This window comes from Pestalotiopsis fici (genome assembly GCF_000516985.1).
Source record: "Pestalotiopsis fici W106-1 unplaced genomic scaffold PFICI_Scf_3, whole genome shotgun sequence".
NCBI classification, from domain to species: domain Eukaryota; kingdom Fungi; phylum Ascomycota; class Sordariomycetes; order Amphisphaeriales; family Sporocadaceae; genus Pestalotiopsis; species Pestalotiopsis fici.
In genome coordinates, this window is record NW_006917093.1 from 4,855,790 (window position 1) to 4,874,989 (window position 19,200).

Genomic DNA, 19,200 nt, shown 5'->3' on the forward strand with positions numbered 1-19,200 from the left:
TATGACGAGGAGCAGCTACAGCGTTAGCACACCATGTTGATTGTATATACTCGAAGAAGTTCAGTTGAAATTAAGCATCTCAATTCTGCATTTATAACTACAAGTTCCTATTCATTTTCAGCTAGATTTCACATGCAATTACCCGATTTGCGCGTCGCACTATGAATTCTGGGCGGTAGCCTCTTGTCTCAACTTGAAGACCTTCTTGGTAGCTGGTCGAGCAGTAAGTCTCTCATACCAGGCCCAGTAATTCTTGTACGCCTTGATTTGGTCCATGCGGTCAGCAAAGAACATGTGAATGGTCGACTCCCATGCGATAAAGGACAGGTCCGCATATGAGGCCTTGTTGCCGACCAGATACTCCTTGCCTTCGAGAATGTTATCCAGAACTCCCATCACTCGCACTATTTGACAACGGTTAGCAAAGGTTCTTGCCGATAAGAGGATGTACTGAAGTCGCCACTATGATCTGCCATCTCAAGAGATCAAGTCTAGGCTTCAACAAACGCAAGCATTTGATAGAATACTCAACCGTTTCAGTGATATAAAACTTGAGAAATGCTTACGTGTTTGCTCCTCATAGCGATCAAGTGCGCTTGGCACCTGTTCCTTGTGGAACAACTTGAACCACGCCCACTGTCCATAGTAAGGACCTTGACCAGACATTTGGAAGTGAAGGTACTGCTTTTCCAAGAATTTTTCAGGGAGCGAAGTGGAGCTGATCTTGTGGTCCTTGTCATAGGTTTCAATCAGGTATTCGATGATGGCGCCCGACTCCCAAAGAGTGATACCAGTGTTGGGGTCTTCAATGGCTGGGAGACGACCATTGGGATTTATCTTGGTGTATGGCTCTTGTTTGACGGTGCTCATGTCCACGAAAATCTACAGCAAACGTGTGAGCCGATTGAGCCGATGAAATGAAAGGGGGGTGCAATTACGTGGTTATATGGAAGATCCAACTCCTCTAGGATTTGGACAACCTTCCATGGGTTGGCACTTCGGACTAGACAAACTCATCAGTAAATGTAGTTTTCAAGGTGGAATATGTCCCATACAGTGGCCGTGAAGAGTGATGGGCTTCAGGTCAGACATTGTGTAGGTATTTGCGTCTGTGACTCTCTTGATAGATAGCTGAAGTATTGGCTTGTGCAGTGTTTGGCTCGATTTATGATGATCTGTGTCATGACAGTTGTCTGGGGACGAGGGAGAGCTGGTTTAAATAACCATGAAGAATCGATTGACGAGCTTCGCAGCCATCCCATAGCCCCTCTATTGGAGAGGAGCAATTCCTCCAATCTTGATAATCAAAGTGATCTCATAAGAAAAAGACCTTTCTTCCCTGCAGACATGTGGCTTGGTAATCATAAAAGGCCATGGAATATAAACGCTTAGGGGTTGCATTTAACTCAAATGGTGTTTGTCCAATTAGAAGACTTGACGCCCGGACCCACACTTGATTATAGTCGCACCCGCGCGGAGAATTCGGACTTCGTCAGCACCATAATGTCGTTAAGTCCATGAGCAGATCGTCAGACGCGCGGTCATTTCTACAAAGACGGCGTCGGCTTATCTGAAGCTGGTCTTGTTTTTCTTCTTGTCGGCAGGGCCCTCGAAAGTCTTGGATATGTTTACTCAAATCAGTCAAGCATTGCGGGTTGCCCTTTCCAAGTAAGCATCAACTCTTGCTGCGCTCTAGTCGTTGAACGGCGAACAGCAACTCCAAGGCCCGCGAGCCCTTCTTCTTCTGCCTTGGCGTTCCATATCATCTGTTGGACGCTCCCATCAGATAGGCAAGAGATGAATCCCATTGGCCAGCGACTGCGTCCAAGAGAGTCTACCACGCCCTTTGTCGCTGCTTTCTGCGTCACGAGTAGCCCTAAGACATTGCTCCCGCGCCAGCCAGGAGGCGCGCCGACAAAAGCACCTTCGAGCTCGCGGATTGTGGCAGGCCCAATTCTCGCCTTTGAGGTTGCTGAAGAAGCTTTACACTGCAGCAGAACACGCAGGGGTTGCGGTGTGGACGGAACAGACCAAGAACCTAAAAGATCAATGCCATAATCGCCAGCACCTCCAACCCGCCGTAGCTCGAAACCGAATCTCTTGAGGGATGCGGCCACTGTGTACTCGTAGTGAGTGCCAACATAGGTCGTGGTGCTGGTGTCAAGTCCTATCCGCTCAGCGTATGCTACATAGCTCGGCAAGTCGTAGTGATCCTTATTGATTGAGTCGGGATATCTTAAACTTGGTAGGGAGTCTGATGGTTGCGTTTCCACCTCGCTTGAATAGGCACGAAACTGTTGATACAATTGTCGTTGCTGGCGAACCAGCTTAGAAGTGCATTGTTTTATCATTGTTTGCGTTGACGGAGACGACCATCGGATTTTAGAGTGCAGTCTCATCTCGTATGATTGTCTATCGGTTGAGTGAAGATTATCAAATGAGAGAACAATGCGGCATTGAGTCAACGAGACGCAACCTTTTTTTTTCTGAGGCCTTGGGATTGTCGAGATTGTCCTCCCTGTCAATCTGCTCAAGGGAGCTCTGGCCAATCAAGGCTGCTCCCGCGACCAAGCAGGCTAGCGGGTAGGTGCCATAACCAGGTGCCTACAACGTGCCTAATGCAACCTTAGACAAATTCCACCGCAACGATCAACCCCGAGGCAGAACACACCCAACAAAGCAACCTCCAAGTCTCATCACGTCTCCTCTTCTGTACCTATCTGTGTACTGAGCCCCAGCTGGAAGTGGTGAATATGGGAGACAGACTGACTCAATTACAAGACGCTGTTGACCAGGTAAGATGATACGCTTTTCTCGAGGATACATACCGTCGTTTGACTGACATCACGCAACTTCTAGTTGGCGCAGCAGTTTGTCGCATGCATCCACTACATCAACCAGCATCACAACCTCCAGACCCTGGGGCCAAACGACGAGGTCCGGCCTTCCACCAAGACACCTGATCAACAGGAGGGTAAGCCCCTCGTACCTGTACACCTGTCACAGCCCTTCTTGTAGAGCTATTTTAACACCGCGAAAAACGTAGTCGACCCCCATCCATCAGACGTATTCAAGGCCAATCAAATCGAGCTCGCCCAAGACCTCATCACCAAGGAACAGCAGATTGAGTATTTAATCTCAATACTGCCTGGTCTGGACAACAGCGAGCAGGACCAAGAGCGCAACATCAAGGAGCTCGAGGAAGAGCTCAAGATTGCCGAGGCGCAGCGTCTCGAGGCAATGGGCGAGCGCACAGCCATCAAGAACAAGCTGGACGAGGTTATTAGGAGTATCCGCCGTCCATGAAGAGCAGGATGACCAAGAAACAACAATGAGCATAGCGACAGCATGATACCCGGGGGAACAGGCGCATTCGGAAAGCATTTTTCAAGGCAATTTGAGATTTAAAATTGGAAATTGATTTAATCATCATTGATTGACAATTCGCTTCTATCATCTACTCATGCAGTAACGGCTGTCGTCGCCGCAATTCGTATGCATGTCCCTCCAACGCCATCTATTGCATGCCAGCTGCTCGAATCCAATAACTTCTAGACTGCCACAATAAAGCTGTCTAAGGAAATATGTAGCTTAGCTTTCAGATTTGAAGAACTGAGGAAAGACGTTGCGCAGTTCTTCCAGGTGTCGAATCTGGTATTGTGATGCTTGCGTCCTTGGGACCTTGACACCCTCCTCAACGAGGTGTACTGCCGTCCAGCCAAGCTCTTTTGCGCCTTTGCAGTTGCCGTAGTTGTCGTCTGCATTTCTTGTCAATTTTCACGGCTATGCGTCGATGAAGAAATAAAGAAAATAATTCATATCTGCGGGGGCACGCACCGACAAAGTAGCAGTCCTGGTTGCGCTGTACACCTGCTTCTCTCATTGCTTTGGCAAACATGTCCTTGTGAGGCTTGCATATGATTGGGATCGACGAATAGTCGCAATACGTCAAGCCCTCGAACAGGTCCTCTATACCGAGCAGCTTGACGACCCTCTTGGCATGGTTGACATAGGCATTTGTCAGCAGCCAGAGCCTCACCTTGCTGGTGTCGATATCCTCGAGCATCTTACGCAGTTGCGGGTTTGGCTTGATGATGCCTTCCAGGGGGAGTGCATCGTCCACCTTTGCATTGTACTCCAAGGGGTCGATCTGGTGGTGGCGGACGAGTCCCTCAATGGCCAGTCCGTAGTTTTGATAGTACTCCTTGTGCAGCCGGATAGCTTCTTCTTCGCCCAGGCCGAGGTGCTTTGCAAAGTACTGATCTATCAGGTCTGCCATGAGGTCATGGACTTTGGCGCCTGATTTTCCTGTCAGTATAAATCGCCAGAAAGCGGTACAGTATTTCAAATGAGAGACCGACTCTTGGGATATAAACAGTTGTCAATATCGCTGTACGAATCTTGTTAGTTATGAAGGCTATTCTATTGTTCCGGCATACTGACAAGAAGAGAACTGGTAAATCCTGGCGTGAGCCATTTGGCGTTTCTGTTTGTGATCCCATTGTATCGAACTTGAAAAGGTATTCTTCAACGAGATAGGAAAGTACGCTTTTGGTCAATGTGTACTCGGTATTGTTCAAAGAAAGATATTATAGTGCAAATAGAGTAGAAAATGAAGATGTGCCCCAGAGTATTGGGTGGCGTCGGTGAGGTCTGACTGGGAATGCGTGGGGTCTTCGAGTCGGGCTGTCTACCTTGTAGGTAAGGTACGATGTAGGTACCAGTTTATGTATGACTCTCCTCTTTTATACTTAGTGTATAGATGCTTCGCCCTGTCTTGCGATACAATTGTTCAGATCCGTGGTTTGAAGTTATCATCTCATTGGAAAAAAAAAAAAAAGGTCATGTAATTGACAAGAATATATATCTAGGTCTGGTTTAGCATTGGTTTATTGATATTGCTTTTTGCTGAGTCACCGGCAAGAGGTTTCGACTGCAACGTTTGTACGTGCGCTGCCGAACATCGCTGCACTATTGAGACCGAGGGCGTTCAAGTTGCAGAGGTCTCGGATTTTTATTAGTGGGGTCAGGCGGCTAACGCAACATTGAAGAAGCACCTGGCACCTGGCCTGGCGCCACAAATTTTTTTCTTAGCCGTGGAAGTTGTGTTGGTTTGCATATGCCTCGCTCAACCTGCGGGCAGAGCCTCGAATTTTAGCAGCAGCTACCAGAGTGGATCCAAATCTGCCGCTCGTTTCTCGTGCAATAAAAAGCTTCCGCGTTGGTGATGCGACACGTCGGTCCTCTCCCTTCCCATTCTCCTAATCATCGTCGGTGACGTACGCGCATAGCAAGCACACGGCCACAGCACAGCGCCGGATTGTTTTCATATTACCTGTTGATTTCTTTTTCCTTGTAATCACATAAATTGCACTGCACTTTGATGGTTCTCGAGGACGTTCATCTTGAATGATCCCCTTCTTGCTAATCCTTCATTGATCATGGCGCAGACTAGCATCACGACAATGTCGATGCCGACAAGCGCTCTGGCTACCACCGACGGGCTGCTTGAGATGAAAGAGTACCATAGGATTGTAAAGTTTCGCGACGATATTCTGTCCGGCCATCATCCTCGTATCAAGATCCCAGCACCCGCCGGCGGTGCGAAAGCTGCTCAAGGTACCCAACAGCCTACGGCACAAAACTCTGCCAGCGCAACTACAAGCTCGCGGAACGAGCAAAATGTTTTTGTTTCCAGCAATTTAAAATCGTTCAAGGCAAATTCACAGCAGCCGGCTATTGTTGTACCAGTTACCAAGCCATCTGATACTGCGCCAAGGCCATTGCCTTCGAGCAAAACTCAGATCGACCCATTATTATTGACCAAGTCAGATGAGCTTATTAAGGCTGAGCTGCATTTGCAGAGGCAGCGCTTGGAGAGGTCTCTGAGAGAAGAAATAGAAGCACAACGTGCTGCGAGTAAATCCAACGAGCAGGCGGCAGATCTTGACCTGTCCGACATTCTCGCCAAAGCCCTCACACTTGTGCAGGCGACTGCTCCACCGCTAACAGAGACCGACTTGGTTGCTAATGCTCCTTCTGTATCAAGTGATTCATTCGACGACAACACTTTTTACTCGAGCCAGCATGATACGCCCGAGCCCGAACCCCGTCCTCAAGCTCAAGCCCCGACGGCAGGAGTACCTGTGCAAAATGCTACGTCTGTTCAAACTCGAGCCGATGTTTCCGAGCCAAAGGCTACTCACGACCACACACTGGTTCCATCGCCCTTCTTGTCCAGAGCCGAGCAACCCCACATGTCTGGTGCCCCAAAGGCAGGTAATGGAACATACACCGGCCCAAACACATTGCTTCAAGACACGTCCAACGCCCACGACTCGAGATATTCTCCCACTTACGACATCGACACTGTCAGCTTGGGGCTGCGCCCCGGCGCAGACGAGCTCCATGCACAGGTCATCAGTTCTAATGGCAGTGGCACTACCAGTAGATCGGGCAACTCTGGGGATGCAGACCTCGAGCGCCGTGCTGATTACAACAGGCTCCAAGCTACCCTTCCTCCCCCTCAGAATAACAGATATGGCTTTGGGGAACCTCTGGTGCGCGCTCACGATCTCTCTCCTTACGCACCTCAGCCATCGCATGTGTCGCCTCTCGCTCTGGCCCGTCACCAGCAGTCTGCTGTTGAACCAGAAATTAGCATCCTACAAGGGGCGCCTGCTCCTGTTGCAGCTTTGCGATTAGAACAAGGAAATGGAACCAGCCCAGAAAGCTCCCCGCAGGGTGAGAAGGGAGGCAAGAAAAAGAACAAAAAGAAGAATAAACGCAAGGCTGCTGAGACACGATCCACAGACCGTCCAGTCTCTCCAATCATCAAACCTGAGCCTAGGTCGCCTTCCCCCCTGACCTCGCCTCAGTTTGCGAGACCACAGAAACGTCAACGGCCCCTTGCCCAAACTCAGGCTGCACTTGACTATGACGACAACTCTCGCAACGCTCAACCTGTGCCTGTAAGAGTGATTGAAGATGTTTCCGCCCATCCTAGGGAGTACGAGAGCGTATACAACCCTTATCCTACCGAGGTGCGTTATTCTGCAGTTCCTGGCAGTCAATGGGTCGACCGTCCAGTGTATGAAGAGCGGCGGCCTGAAAGTCGTGTGCAATACATCCGGCGGGCGCAATCCCCTACCTATGCCTCTCCACATGGTGCTGGCGAGGTTCGACCAATGCGCTCGGCAACCTATTCAATGGCAGAGCCTGTATATCGGGAACCATCAGCGTTTCGACGTGAAGGGCGCATGAGTGTGCGACCAGTTGTTGATCGGGCACGGTCTCGTTCCCCAATCATGGTGGAAGCCCGCCAGTCTGGAATGGCACCGCCGCGACCTCCCACGCATATCTTTCGTGATGAGTTTGGCCGTGAGTACATGGAACCCCCTCGTCCTCCGCCATCAGTATCGCGGTACTCTGCGGCACCGCCCAGCAGATTGGCTGAAGCCGATATCATCTATGAGCAAGCACCTCTCCGTTCTTCGACACGCATGCCGGGCCCCGACACTTTTGAACGAGATGGAGTCCTTTACAGACGTGCTTCGCCCCTTCAAGCAGCGCGTCGCATCATCACACAGCCTGAATATGGTGTCCCAGACTATCGCGAGTATAGGCAGCGAGAATACTCGGCGCGCCCGGCACCAACGCCGTCAGCACCGCAGGAGCTTCTGCATTATCGGAGCGAGGGCCGAGCGCAACAGGAGTTTGTGCCAGAATATGGCATTAGAGCCTCCACTGTTCGTCCTCCTGAGCAAAATCGATATGAATATCCAGCTAGGGTAGCCAGTGTTCGGCCAGATGCGGCTGTTCGGGACTACGCCACAAGTACACATCCCGAGGTTCGGCGCGAGGTGCCCATTCCTGTGTATCGGGAGTATAGTAGCAGACCGGCTTTTGAGCAGGAGCCGCCTCGCCGCGAATATAGTGTGCGGCCTGTAGAGCGGTATTATGAAAACCGTCCAGTATTGAGGGAAGATGAGATGCAGTACATCGATCAGCCGCGTACTGTGCAGCGAGAAATTATTTATGAAGATGGTCTCAGGGAAGTCTACCGATGAGAAAGACAACATTACATTAGCGTCGAGGGACACAGGTCATGATTTGCTATTATATAATTGGTGAGGAGGAAGTAGGCCAGATGACAGTGCCTGGCGGAACCAATATCAAGTTACTTTTCATCAGAACTACTATCGCTGCAGCCATCGACGGTTCCTAGCCTACGAGTCTCGTAGGGCAATACGTGTATAGGAAGAATCGCATTCGTGATCATTGGAGCGATTTTCCCTTCATATGATAGCTACAATTATCGCACTGAAGCCACAAACGTAGTGTAAAAAAAAAAAAAAAAAATAAAAAAAAAAAGTCTTATCTCTTGTATACAAGTGACATCGGAGCTACAGTTCTTGTCGTTTTGAAGGTCAAGAGATTACTGCAGATCTTGGCCATGTGGGCTAAAGAAGATCGGCGCATCATTCTTTTCCAGCTGCGTGTCATATATGTGCCAAGGAGGTGAAAATGGACAGCAGAGTAACATTCGATACCAAACGTCCGAATAGGACGCAAGCCGTTCAAAGAAAGCAAATTTACCTGGCCGACCCGGAGGGAGGGGTTTACGCAAACACGCATGATGTATGTATAAATATCCAAGTGCTCACTCAGCGGCTGAGGTGGGTTGTTCAATCACCGCAATAAGAAGCGGGATGGTGCTGCACTGTATATGTTGACTTCATTATAATCCGAAAGAGAAAAGAAAACATAAGAACCCCATACAGCCGTGATCGTCCCGTTTTCGAGTTGCCTACGTACACAGTACTTCCCATTCCTGCAGATGGTCCAATTTGAAGTATCATTGGCACTGCATTGCACCGCCAAGCTTCTGGGAGATCGACATGGCAAGCATATGTGCTCTTTTTCTTTTGTTTCCTCTTTTGGGGAGTGGGAGGGGCGACCAGCCCTATAATCCCCTCGGCCTATATTTACACACATGCTTTGATATGGAGTTATGAACTGACACCCCCAGCTCTACTCTGCAGATAACGTGGCTCCTACAAACTTGCGGTTCATTCCACTTGCGGTTCATTCCGCATGCGGCAGATAGCTGCAAAGGGGAGCTACTGACCCGAGCAGCAAGCACTCCATACAAATACTTTCCTGTCTTTTTAAACCTATATTGAGAAATGGGGGTCTTGCTTTGGAGCAGCAGGAGTTACTAGTCCGGCTAGCCAGTTGGGCTTTACGTATGGGAAAACAGAGTGTTCCCCCGCATGATTCTGTCTCGACAAATCTAGCCAAAGAGGGGTAGCAGATTGAACCGGCGTTGGGCATATGTGCAATGTTCCTTGCCTGTGGACATGCCTTTTTCGAAGACGGTCTTGAATGTCTTAGGAAGGGCAAGTCTGAGATTGAGGGAGGATGGGGAGAGCAAAGTAGCCAATGTTAAACTTCAGACGACCGCCAACGCTGCCCAGACGGAGTTTGCTATTGACGTGCATATTTTATTATAAGACACACACACACACACCTACACACACATACACCTCCCTGGACAGCTCAATCAAATTTGTCGATGATCCTATTCCAAAACGACATTGTGAATCCGGGTAGCTCCCACGAGCGCAACTTCGCGCGGGCGTTAAACCGGCTGCTGCAGTGGGTCTCCTCCAAGCTCAGCTCAGTCGAAAGGCCAGAAGTTATGTCTGGTCTCTTTTTGGTGGGCACATGGGATTGGATTGCCAAGTGGCCTCCGAATCGGTCTTGTATCCGGTTCAAACCTTCAGCAGGCGTTGGGGGCGCAGCACATGTTTAGGGGAGAAAGAGCTCCACGGAGTGCTCGGGCACTACGGAGGTCGCTCCCAAAAGTCTTGAGCAAGCCCACTTTTGCCCATCTGGCAGGCCCACACCTGTTCACCAGCTGGCAGCTTATCTGCAGCTGTAATCTTACCGCAATTTTAGCCTACTTTAAGCATTGATATATAAAAACACCCACTTATACGTGGTTTTATTGACTAATATATCGTCGGCAGATATATTATAATTAAGATTATTATAAATAAGTTAATATAATAGAATCCGTAGCTTTAATTAATTAAATTAATTAGATTATATAGTTTTAAATTGCTAATTAACTAATATTTTAATAATTAACGCACTTTATATAGTTAATTTTATTACACAAATTTATATAATCCACCTATCCTCTATTTTTACTAATTTTATTATAATAATAATTAATAATTAGTTAACTATTATTATTTACTCCTATATAAATATAGCTAATAAGTTTATAATAGTTTTTTTAAAATCCCCGTTTTTTAATTAGTTAGCTTCATAAATTTTTGACAAATTTAGATTTAATAAAGCTGGCAAAAAAGTATTCCCGGTATTAATAATTAACAAAATATACCGTAAAGCTATAAATCGTAGCTTTAATCCATTTAATTAAATTATTTAAATTAAGCTTAAGTAATTAAAAGACGCCCCCCGATCCGGTAGGCCTAAAAAATAAGGCGAGGAGTTATCTAATCAAATTACTTTTATAATCCGGAAAAATCGCTATAGCCGAGAAAAAAGCTATGAGGTTATAGCTTTAGAATTTAAAAAATAATTCGATATTAACGTTTCCTATACAATTATATAAAGGACTTTTAAAGCCTTAAATTTTCATAAAACGAAGCCTATAAGAAAGCCGGGTTTAATACTAAAAATAATAGAAGCAAGGTTGCAATTTGCAAAAAAGCACGAATACTAAATTATAAAAAATTAGAAAAAGGTTATATAGTCCGATGAAACCAGTGTTATAATTAGTTAAAGAAAAGGTGGCTATAGAGTTTGGCGCACTTTAAAAGAGGCATTTACTAAGATTTATATACGGCCCCGTTAAAAGGGCTATAGCGAGTTTATATTTTAAGGCGCGTTTAGCTAAAACGCTATAGGCCCTTATTATTATTAAAATAAAGAGACTGCTATCCAAAAAAGGAAGTTTATAAAATAGGTGGAAATATAGAATTAAAAGCTTAAGCTAATTATAAAAAAGGAATTCGAACGGAATTTTATTATGGCAGGTATAGGCTTAAAGAATAAACCTAAAAAGACACTTATATAGAAGTATAAAGCCATAATAAGGAGGTTATCTCGCATTAGGAAAGGAGGAATCGACTAATATAGGTATCGCTAAAAGGTTTTATTGCTAAAGTTATTTCCTTTTCGGGATAAATTTAAAATAAAAAGGAAGGGTATAATTATCTAAAAAAACGGTGCCCCTGCTTATAAGCATTAATTTAACTAACGCACATATAATATATTAGGTATGTTTAAGCTGCTATAGCCTAAGAACTCACCAGATTTAAACGCTATAAAGCCTTTATAATTCTATATAAAACGTATTATTTCCGAAAAAGGACCACCGACTAATAAAAAGGAAGCTATAAAACGCTAAAAATAGGTATAAAAAGAGTTGGATATAAAGTTAGTGCGTAAATAAATTAAAAGAATCCTATATTATATATAAGAAATTATACGATTAAAGGGAGGAAACGAGTATAAAGAGGGTAAAACCCCGCGCCCTAATAAGCCAGGAATTAACTAAAAAGTCCTAAAAAGGAAAAAAAAAGATAATAATTAAAGTCAACGACGATGCGGTGGACTAGGAGGATTCCGGTAATAAGTTAACTACAGCTGAGTTGGGGTTTCTATTGAACTATAATAGCGATTATGTTATTCTATAGTAATCTAATGCCAGCTATTTGATTGGCTGCAGCTGGCTGCAGCTGACCATATTTCGTTAAAAAATGGGCTTGCTCAAGACTTTTGGGAGCGACATCTATAGCTTCTTAGCAAAGAAGAAACATGCCGGGTCGGATTGCGTCTGAAGTTTGAGACTCGGTACGTGTCGGTAGAAATGGGCCCAAAAAGGCTTACCTGGCTCACCCAAACCCGTCCAGTGTGGTTGGGACAAACCGTTTCTGAATGGGCCGTAAGTGAGAAGCTCACAAAATGCTCCGACCTGGAAAGATCTTCAATATATCGTTGTTGTCTAGACCTGAGACTACGCACAGGCGAGGAGCTCTTTTGTACTAGGGCACGCGACAGCTGGCAGCAACAAGAGAGCTGACATGAATAGAATGGCACGACTCGCTTCGCGCCGCGACCAGGAAACCGCCTCAATGCCTACCGACCAGATCGGAATGGACCAGAATGTGGTAAGCACGTACTTCCGTACTGTACAGACAAAAGAAAACTGGAGAATATTTGGAACTCTGAGGTACGAAGATCTTATTCAGAAGACTCGCTCACCAGACAGGCCGGTGGCTATGTCGGACTGTCAATTTCGGCGCTGAATGATGCTTGATTTGTTCTCATTTCGAAATAACCAACTTTTTGGGGAAATAAAACATGCCATCGCTGGACATGACCCCTGTTAGCCCTGTGACCGTGACGCTGGAGATTTGCATAACAACTTTGCGCTTGAAATCCCCATCAAACCACGGACCCTTGGCAGAGGCAGAAGAAGAAGAAGAAGATGCCTGGAACATTGGATCATTAAGGATTAAAATGAAAGATGCCTCTGCAAGAAAGAAACACAGTCATAGGCGCGTACACAGTAGACTTTGCGGTCCGGGTCGAGGAAGCAAGGATTCACCGAACATGTGTTCAGGTGTAACGGGGTCTTTTTTTGGGTTGACTGTCCGTCCGGTCCGTAGCTTGGAAATAGGTACGTAGAATTGAATGACCCTTGACGCAATGTGCGTAGGTCAGCGGAAACGCGCAAGCATGTGCAGTTGTCTCCCGAAACCCGAGGCCGACGACGATCCCGCTCCATGCATACTGTGCTGTCGTCGTAGTAAAGAATGTATCCATTCAAGTATTTAGTATGCGAGGTCATCAGCGAAGTAGCTGACGGCCGGTGAGCGAGTCGAGCCGTCACCCGCTCGGGAAACTCGCTATAGGGCCTAGATAAATGTAGTTGAAACCCCCTTCCCGCTAGTAAGGCGTAGCTCGCCAGTGAGCCTGCTGGTTAGCAAGCCAAAGCCATGCAGAGGGCGCAAAGTCAGCTCTAGGGATTAATGCTGTTGATCACCAGTTTGTAGTTACAAAAAAAAAAGCAGTAGCTATCAACCTGGCCCCAGTTAACATAAATACTGGCAAGCTTCGAGAAAGCGTACCTAGAAGCCCAGATCTGATGTATGGATCGATTGATGAGATTACAAATGACGAAGATAGGTACATGAGGTACACACGGAAAACAATCTTGGAAGTGCTGAGTGCTAGGAATCCGTTCCGGTTGGGCCCTGTCGGGCGAGCAAGCATGAAAGAGATGGTGCCATCTTGATTTAGTCTAGCTTTTATTAGACATCGGCAAAGTAGCAAATAATCATTTTACCGTACCTAAAAGTAGATGTCGAATATTGTGAGCAGTACATACCTAGTAGTAGGCAGGTAGGTAGTTGGCAGACCTTCACAGCTGAGTACACACGAGCATGCTGTATCCTACCGACTTATTTACCTTGACCACATCTTCTTGCTGGAGGTACGATCACGCGCGACATGTAGGTTGGAAGGTAAGGGAAGCAATTCAATGTGAACGTAGGTAGTAGTCATGCAGAACAGTCGACGGCTAAGGTTGGCTACCTTAGGTAGAGGTGGGGAGCAACCCAAGCTGCAAGCTTGGTTTCTTAGGCCAGGCATAAACAACGAGTGGCGCGTCAAACGGTAGATAACGGTCGGCAAATCTTGAACTACATATGCTTTACTTTTGCCGCAACGATGGGTGGGATATGTGCAATATCAAAGCCCGATCTGCAAAACCCTGGCAACGTCGGGTATGCGTTCGAAGTCTCTGTCCATCACCATTGCTGGCAAGCTGGCAGTTGGAGACGAACAACAGATCCAGCGATCAATGAATGGGGACAAGTCCCAATGGATCAAATGCATGTGTGGGCCATGTGGGGGGCAGGTCTTGAGGCGTGCTGCTACCCCATTGGCGACCCTGTTTCGATCCTCTGGTTCGAGCCCTGGCGGCCCTGTGCCTGCTAAGCCGGCCAGCCTGCAGCACAGTGAGCACTTAGCCACAAGCACTGCATGAAGAGGGCGCACATTCGCACCAAGTGAGCCCCCCCCCGGTTAGTCCAGGTATCACAAGTGAAAAAAAAAAGAATTGGCGATTCAGGCAGAGGTAGTATGTGTAGATGGTGAGTATCATAAAGGAAGAAGAAAACTTGGAAAGCAGGCAATAGGTAAGGTAGTCATATTCAGGTAATAGACAGTAGACTGGACATGTACAAATATCAAGGTAGGTATCGTAGGCAATGTAGTTCAATAGTACCTAGCTGCAGGTAAGTACGAAGTACGCTCAGCAAACATGAGCGCACCTACCAACTCACACCAGCCCACTGTCGCTCTCTCGCTCGTTCGCTGGCTGGGCTGGGCCCGCTTCTGTCTGTACCTACCAGGCCACAGTACCGTACACTACGGCTGCTACCTACCTACCTGCTGAACGTCTGGAACCCCGGCACTCGACCCGACGTCCACTCTTCTCACCAGCCAGACCAGCCAGACTCGCACCCGTCAGACAGACTCGTCTCCGTCCCATTCATTCTCTTGTGCAGCCATTTCGTCGTCCACCCTCCTTCTGTCCTCCTCTCACCACATCTCCATTACCTTAAACCTCACCTCACCTCTCTCCGCTATCCCGTAGTAGAGGTGTTATTTTTTCGTAGGCAGGAAGAGTTTTACGAGGTCACCTTCGTTTTCCTTCCTTCCTCCCTTCCTTTTCCTTTCCCTTCTTTTTCCTCTTTTCGCGCGCTCTCTCTCTCTCTTCTATCCTCCTCGACCCCCAGCAAAAACCCCACAACCGCGAATCTGGAGTCCTACGTGATTGATACCCACCTCCCCGTACGTTGTTGGCAGTGACAACATCAAGAGCGCGTCTGCACTTCAATATGCAAAAACTCGCCAATATGCGTCACTGGCCTGAGAGGATGAGCCCAAACTTTGGCATGTCGCCGAGACCGAACATGGGCGTCTCGTCCGTTCTCAACCCCCATCAGAAGACGGCTGCCTCGGGAGCTTCGCCCTTGAGTCCTTCGCCCGCCGCCGATTCTACGATTCACTACGCCTTCAATGTTCCCTTTGCTTCCGATCTGGCAGGGCCCAACACGGAAGAGATTCTGCATGCCACCGGCGATTCCGTTGAGCGATGGACGCATCCCGGAGACGCCCCCGATGACGTGCCCGTCTACGACCTTCCAGTCCACGCGCAGAATGTAACCAACCTCCGCAACATGTGTGCCGACCTCACCAAAGGACCGTTACCAATCGAGGCCTATGTTGTCTCGACCACTCCCAGCCGTGCAAAGTCGCAGGTCACCACCGTCTGTCTTTCAGGCCCACCGGAACTCGTCCACAAAAGCCGTGAAACCATTTTAAATGATACCCCTCTTGCTCTGGTATGGATGTCCAGATCCTCGATGCATTGCTTCTCAATTGGATAATGAACATGAGCTAAGAACTTTCCTGCAGCGATGTACCACAGTCGACGTTGAATACGGTCTTGTGGTGGACACCAAGGCCGGTGTGCTTATGAAGCAGGTCACAGACGCCCTGGACACCTTTGCAAAGTTCTGCGGAGTTGACATCTTCATCCTTGGTCCAAAGCTTACCCCCATGATGGATGTCCTGAATGGGGATGTGGAAGTGATACGCGACCAGAGATGGAGAGTAGCCATCTACGGCGATGCTGAATCCTCTGAGCATGCCAAAACCCAGGTGCTGATCTTTATTGATAAGCTGGTGCGTTTATTGCCGCAACCCCCAAAGTCACCTCTTGAGAATCACTAACCTCTTGCGCACAGCTTGGTCGTACAGTTGATGTTATGCGTATTGAGAGCTCCATGCACCCAATCATTTGTGGAAGATCGAGGAAAAACATCAAGCTCATTGAATCGGCCACCAACACTGCCATCTACTTTCCTCCATTTGCGCAGCCCTACCGCTACTGCCCACCCATGGCACAGCGGCGTGATCCGAATGAGATTTATATCACAGGAGAGAACCCCCAAGGTATTGAACTGGCCAAGCGTAAGATTCATGAGCTTGTCACACGCACGAATTTATTCCTGAAAGATTCTGTCGCTCCACCATCAAAGATTGACATGGTTCTCCTTGGACGCATGGATAAAGTGCGCAAGATCATGGAAAGCAATGGCACATACGTCATGTTTCCCCCTCTAGCTTCCCAACGTAACACAATCCGTGTTCAGGGTGTCGAGGGTCTACAGATTGAACGCAGCATGAAGGATATCATGCATTTGGTATGTATTTTTGTCGACCTTGGAGACTCGATAGAGAACCTCTTTCTAACCTTATAATAGGCTGGTCAATACTACTTTGCGACTTGGTGGATCCAGCAACCTAATGTTTCTCAGCTTCCCAGTCCTCAAGACATTCGTACAGTACTGGGAGATATCTGTGCCAATTCCGATGCCGACATCTCCTTTGACAAGTCGACCTTTACTGTCACGGGCTCTGATGACGCAGTGAAGGCTGCATTGCAAGTCTTGGCAACAATCAAGTTTGTGTATTCGACGCCGCACCAGATCAGGGTCAAGATCGAGCTCGCCAACGAGCACAAGGAGTTTGTTTCCGGAAAGAAGAATGGAAAAATCAACAAGATCATGACCCAGAGCAACGTACAGATCATCTTCGACAGTTTCAGAGAATACAACTTCGATATCGATGTCATTGCACCAAACTACGAGGCCATGAAGCAAGGTCTGGGACTTGTTGAGCAAGAGATGCCCGCATCCATCTCCTTTCACGTGCCCGACCAATATCACAAGCGCATCATCGGAATCGGCGGACAACATATCCAGCGTATCATGAAGAAGCACTCTGTGTTTGTCAAATTTTCCAATGCCATGGATCGTGGTGGCGTCAATCGTGAGGACGACGACGTCAAAGTTGACAATGTCATCTGCAGAACTCCCGCCCGTAATGCCCAGAATCTCGAACTGGTCAAGTCCGAGATTTTGGACATGGTGGATCGTGCTGTAAGTAGAGGACAAAATCCAACTGGTTTTGTGTTGTCAGCTAATTTTGCATCACAGCACTCCGAGTTCACTTCTCAAGTTGTACACGTGGATCGGCTGTACCACCGTCAGCTCATCGCCCGCTTGCCTGAAATCGAAGAACTCGAGAAGAAGTGGAACTGCAAGTTTGTTTTCCCGAGCACTGAACAAGCAAGCGATGAGGTGACTGTAACCGGACCCGAGTGGCAGGTGCCCCTTTGCGCGGACGAGTTCTTGGGCATGGTACCTGAAACTCACGAGCTTGTTCTTGTCCGCACACCGGCTTTAGTCAAGTTCCTCGAGTCGCCAGAGTTTGTCAACGAGCTCGTTACCAAATTGAAGGCTCAGCATGAAGTCACAGTAGAGGTTCATGAGAATCCCGAGGAGAAAACCGAGGATGGAGGTCGCACCGTAACCTTGAAGTGGAAGCTCACACGCAACAATACCGGTGGTCTACGTGATGCAATTGACTTCCTGCAGAATCAGTTTGCTAAAGCCAGTGTTGAGCCCACGGTAGTCAAGGGTGCCATTCCTCGTCCCAAGTCCGATTCCTTCGAGGAGTCGCTCCAGTACTTTGACTCGAAGCTACTTCAGCATGCGCCAGCACCAATGGGAACAGACTCGCCCACCAAGCCAGCATTTGGTGAGGAGATTCAATCTCGCAGCACCACACTGCTCGAGAAGCTTCGCAAGCCAGCTCAGCTTCTTTCTTCCCTGGATCGCAGAAAGAACAGTTCACACTCTGTGAACACCCTGTTCAAGGGCTCAGCCAATGTTTCAAAGTCGTCTTTGATCTCCATCGAGTCAACCCGAAGCTTCAATGCTGATCGAAACCCCTGGAACGATAGTGGCGTCAATCTTCCAGACGACGACAACAACCCTTGGTCGAACCGCCACTTTGGCAATGGCTTCGACACCAAATTGACGCCTCCCAGCATTCTGCACAGCGGCGGCGATATCACGCCCCGACACGGCCCACGCGGTTCTGGTGACAGTGGCCGGCCTTCCACTTCTCATTCAACACATTCTGGATACCCCGGTCCCATTGGCGGACCTTTCCGTTAGATTCTCATCTTTTAGATGCTCTACGTGCAATAGCCTCTGGCTGGATATACCCTGGCGTCAAAATACCCGGTCCATGAATTTGCATTGGTCGGTTTCCAATTGTTGCTTTGCGTTTTTGTTTTTTTCTCATTCCTCTTTTCATTTTGGTCGTTATCTTTCTCTTGGTTTCGATTCCCCAGGGCAGCCAGACACTGCTGCGCGCAGATTGACTTATGCTATATCTACGAACCGACATCTATGATACCACGAGCTGCTCAGGAAGGGGGGAATTGGCGTTCGCAAGACCGAGTCGGCGAAAGCGTACTCGGATGATACCACAAAAAGCAAAAGTCATACACGGCAAAGATACCACGTGAAGTTGCGGTGCTGTTGCGTTATACACCGGCGTTCATCTATAGGAATTCAATTTTTCCGCTTCTCTCCTTTCACCGTTGTTTGCAAGTCTTTTGGCATTTTCAAATATTTGTGAGCATACAACACACGTGGCTCATGGTATACCCAAGAAAAAAAAAATCACAAGGAAAAACTCGAACCCTCGAGTCCCCGAATGAAGGAGACTTCTCTCCAGTAAAACGAGGAAAGACGGCTTGAAGTTCTGCTGTAAGTCTCTTGGGCGAGGCTGAGGGACAGGACGGGGAAATTGTTGCGGGCATGGATGATGTGGAGGGGTTTGGCGGTTATGATGATCTATCTCATCGGGGATAGACTGAATGGTGGTTGTTGGATTGTGTACGATATTTGAGAAATGATGAAGCAGAGATACCCTGAGCGCCTAAAATGTCCTTCTTCAGCGATTTTTTGTTGCTTCTTGATCATTCATGGTGAATTTCTTACGGCGTATGGAGATGTTGCAGTCGTCCGTCCGCCCGCCCTCCCTTCAATTTGCCGACCAAGTATGGTATTTGAACAAGCCTCACATTACCTACTACCTACCCTCTTAGGTCTTTTGTAGTTTTGACTGGGACCAGAAGGGACAAGCCTCTGTAGGTACTTACCTAGATTACCTAGCGGTATAAGTTGTAGTGCATTTGGACCAAAAAAAAAAAAAATACTAACGACC

General features: G+C 47.8%; 6 protein-coding genes across 6 annotated transcripts; 3 read left to right on the forward strand and 3 right to left on the reverse strand.

The window, feature by feature from the left end:
- Positions 1 to 159: 159 nt before the first annotated feature.
- PFICI_05606 (uncharacterized protein) lies at positions 160 to 1,092 on the reverse strand (the record flags this gene model as incomplete). Its single annotated transcript, XM_007834187.1, has 4 exons — positions 160 to 404; positions 567 to 882; positions 939 to 1,003; positions 1,056 to 1,092. The coding sequence occupies 4 exons, from the start codon at positions 1,090 to 1,092 to the stop codon at positions 160 to 162; spliced, it is 663 nt and encodes a 220-aa protein (XP_007832378.1).
- A 545-nt stretch (positions 1,093 to 1,637) lies between these two features.
- On the reverse strand, positions 1,638 to 2,351 carry PFICI_05607 (uncharacterized protein; the record flags this gene model as incomplete). Its single annotated transcript, XM_007834188.1, has 1 exon — positions 1,638 to 2,351. One exon carries the CDS (start codon positions 2,349 to 2,351, stop codon positions 1,638 to 1,640), a length of 714 nt encoding a protein of 237 aa, XP_007832379.1.
- A 402-nt stretch (positions 2,352 to 2,753) lies between these two features.
- On the forward strand, positions 2,754 to 3,306 carry PFICI_05608 (Mediator of RNA polymerase II transcription subunit 21; the record flags this gene model as incomplete). The annotated part of the gene is made up of 3 exons (XM_007834189.1): positions 2,754 to 2,795; positions 2,860 to 2,974; positions 3,047 to 3,306. 3 exons carry the CDS (start codon positions 2,754 to 2,756, stop codon positions 3,304 to 3,306), a joined length of 417 nt encoding a protein of 138 aa, XP_007832380.1.
- Positions 3,307 to 3,591: 285 nt separating this feature from the next.
- Positions 3,592 to 4,502, reverse strand: PFICI_05609 (hypothetical protein C24B11.05; the record flags this gene model as incomplete). The annotated part of the gene is made up of 4 exons (XM_007834190.1): positions 3,592 to 3,758; positions 3,838 to 4,299; positions 4,362 to 4,390; positions 4,444 to 4,502. 4 exons carry the CDS (start codon positions 4,500 to 4,502, stop codon positions 3,592 to 3,594), a joined length of 717 nt encoding a protein of 238 aa, XP_007832381.1.
- Positions 4,503 to 5,441: 939 nt separating this feature from the next.
- On the forward strand, positions 5,442 to 8,069 carry PFICI_05610 (uncharacterized protein; the record flags this gene model as incomplete). The annotated part of the gene is made up of 1 exon (XM_007834191.1): positions 5,442 to 8,069. The coding sequence occupies one exon, from the start codon at positions 5,442 to 5,444 to the stop codon at positions 8,067 to 8,069; it is 2,628 nt and encodes an 875-aa protein (XP_007832382.1).
- A 6,879-nt stretch (positions 8,070 to 14,948) lies between these two features.
- Positions 14,949 to 18,140, forward strand: PFICI_05611 (uncharacterized protein; the record flags this gene model as incomplete). Its single annotated transcript, XM_007834192.1, has 5 exons — positions 14,949 to 15,455; positions 15,529 to 15,798; positions 15,861 to 16,319; positions 16,380 to 17,057; positions 17,115 to 18,140. 5 exons carry the CDS (start codon positions 14,949 to 14,951, stop codon positions 18,138 to 18,140), a joined length of 2,940 nt encoding a protein of 979 aa, XP_007832383.1.
- Between the last annotated feature and the right edge of the window lie 1,060 nt (positions 18,141 to 19,200).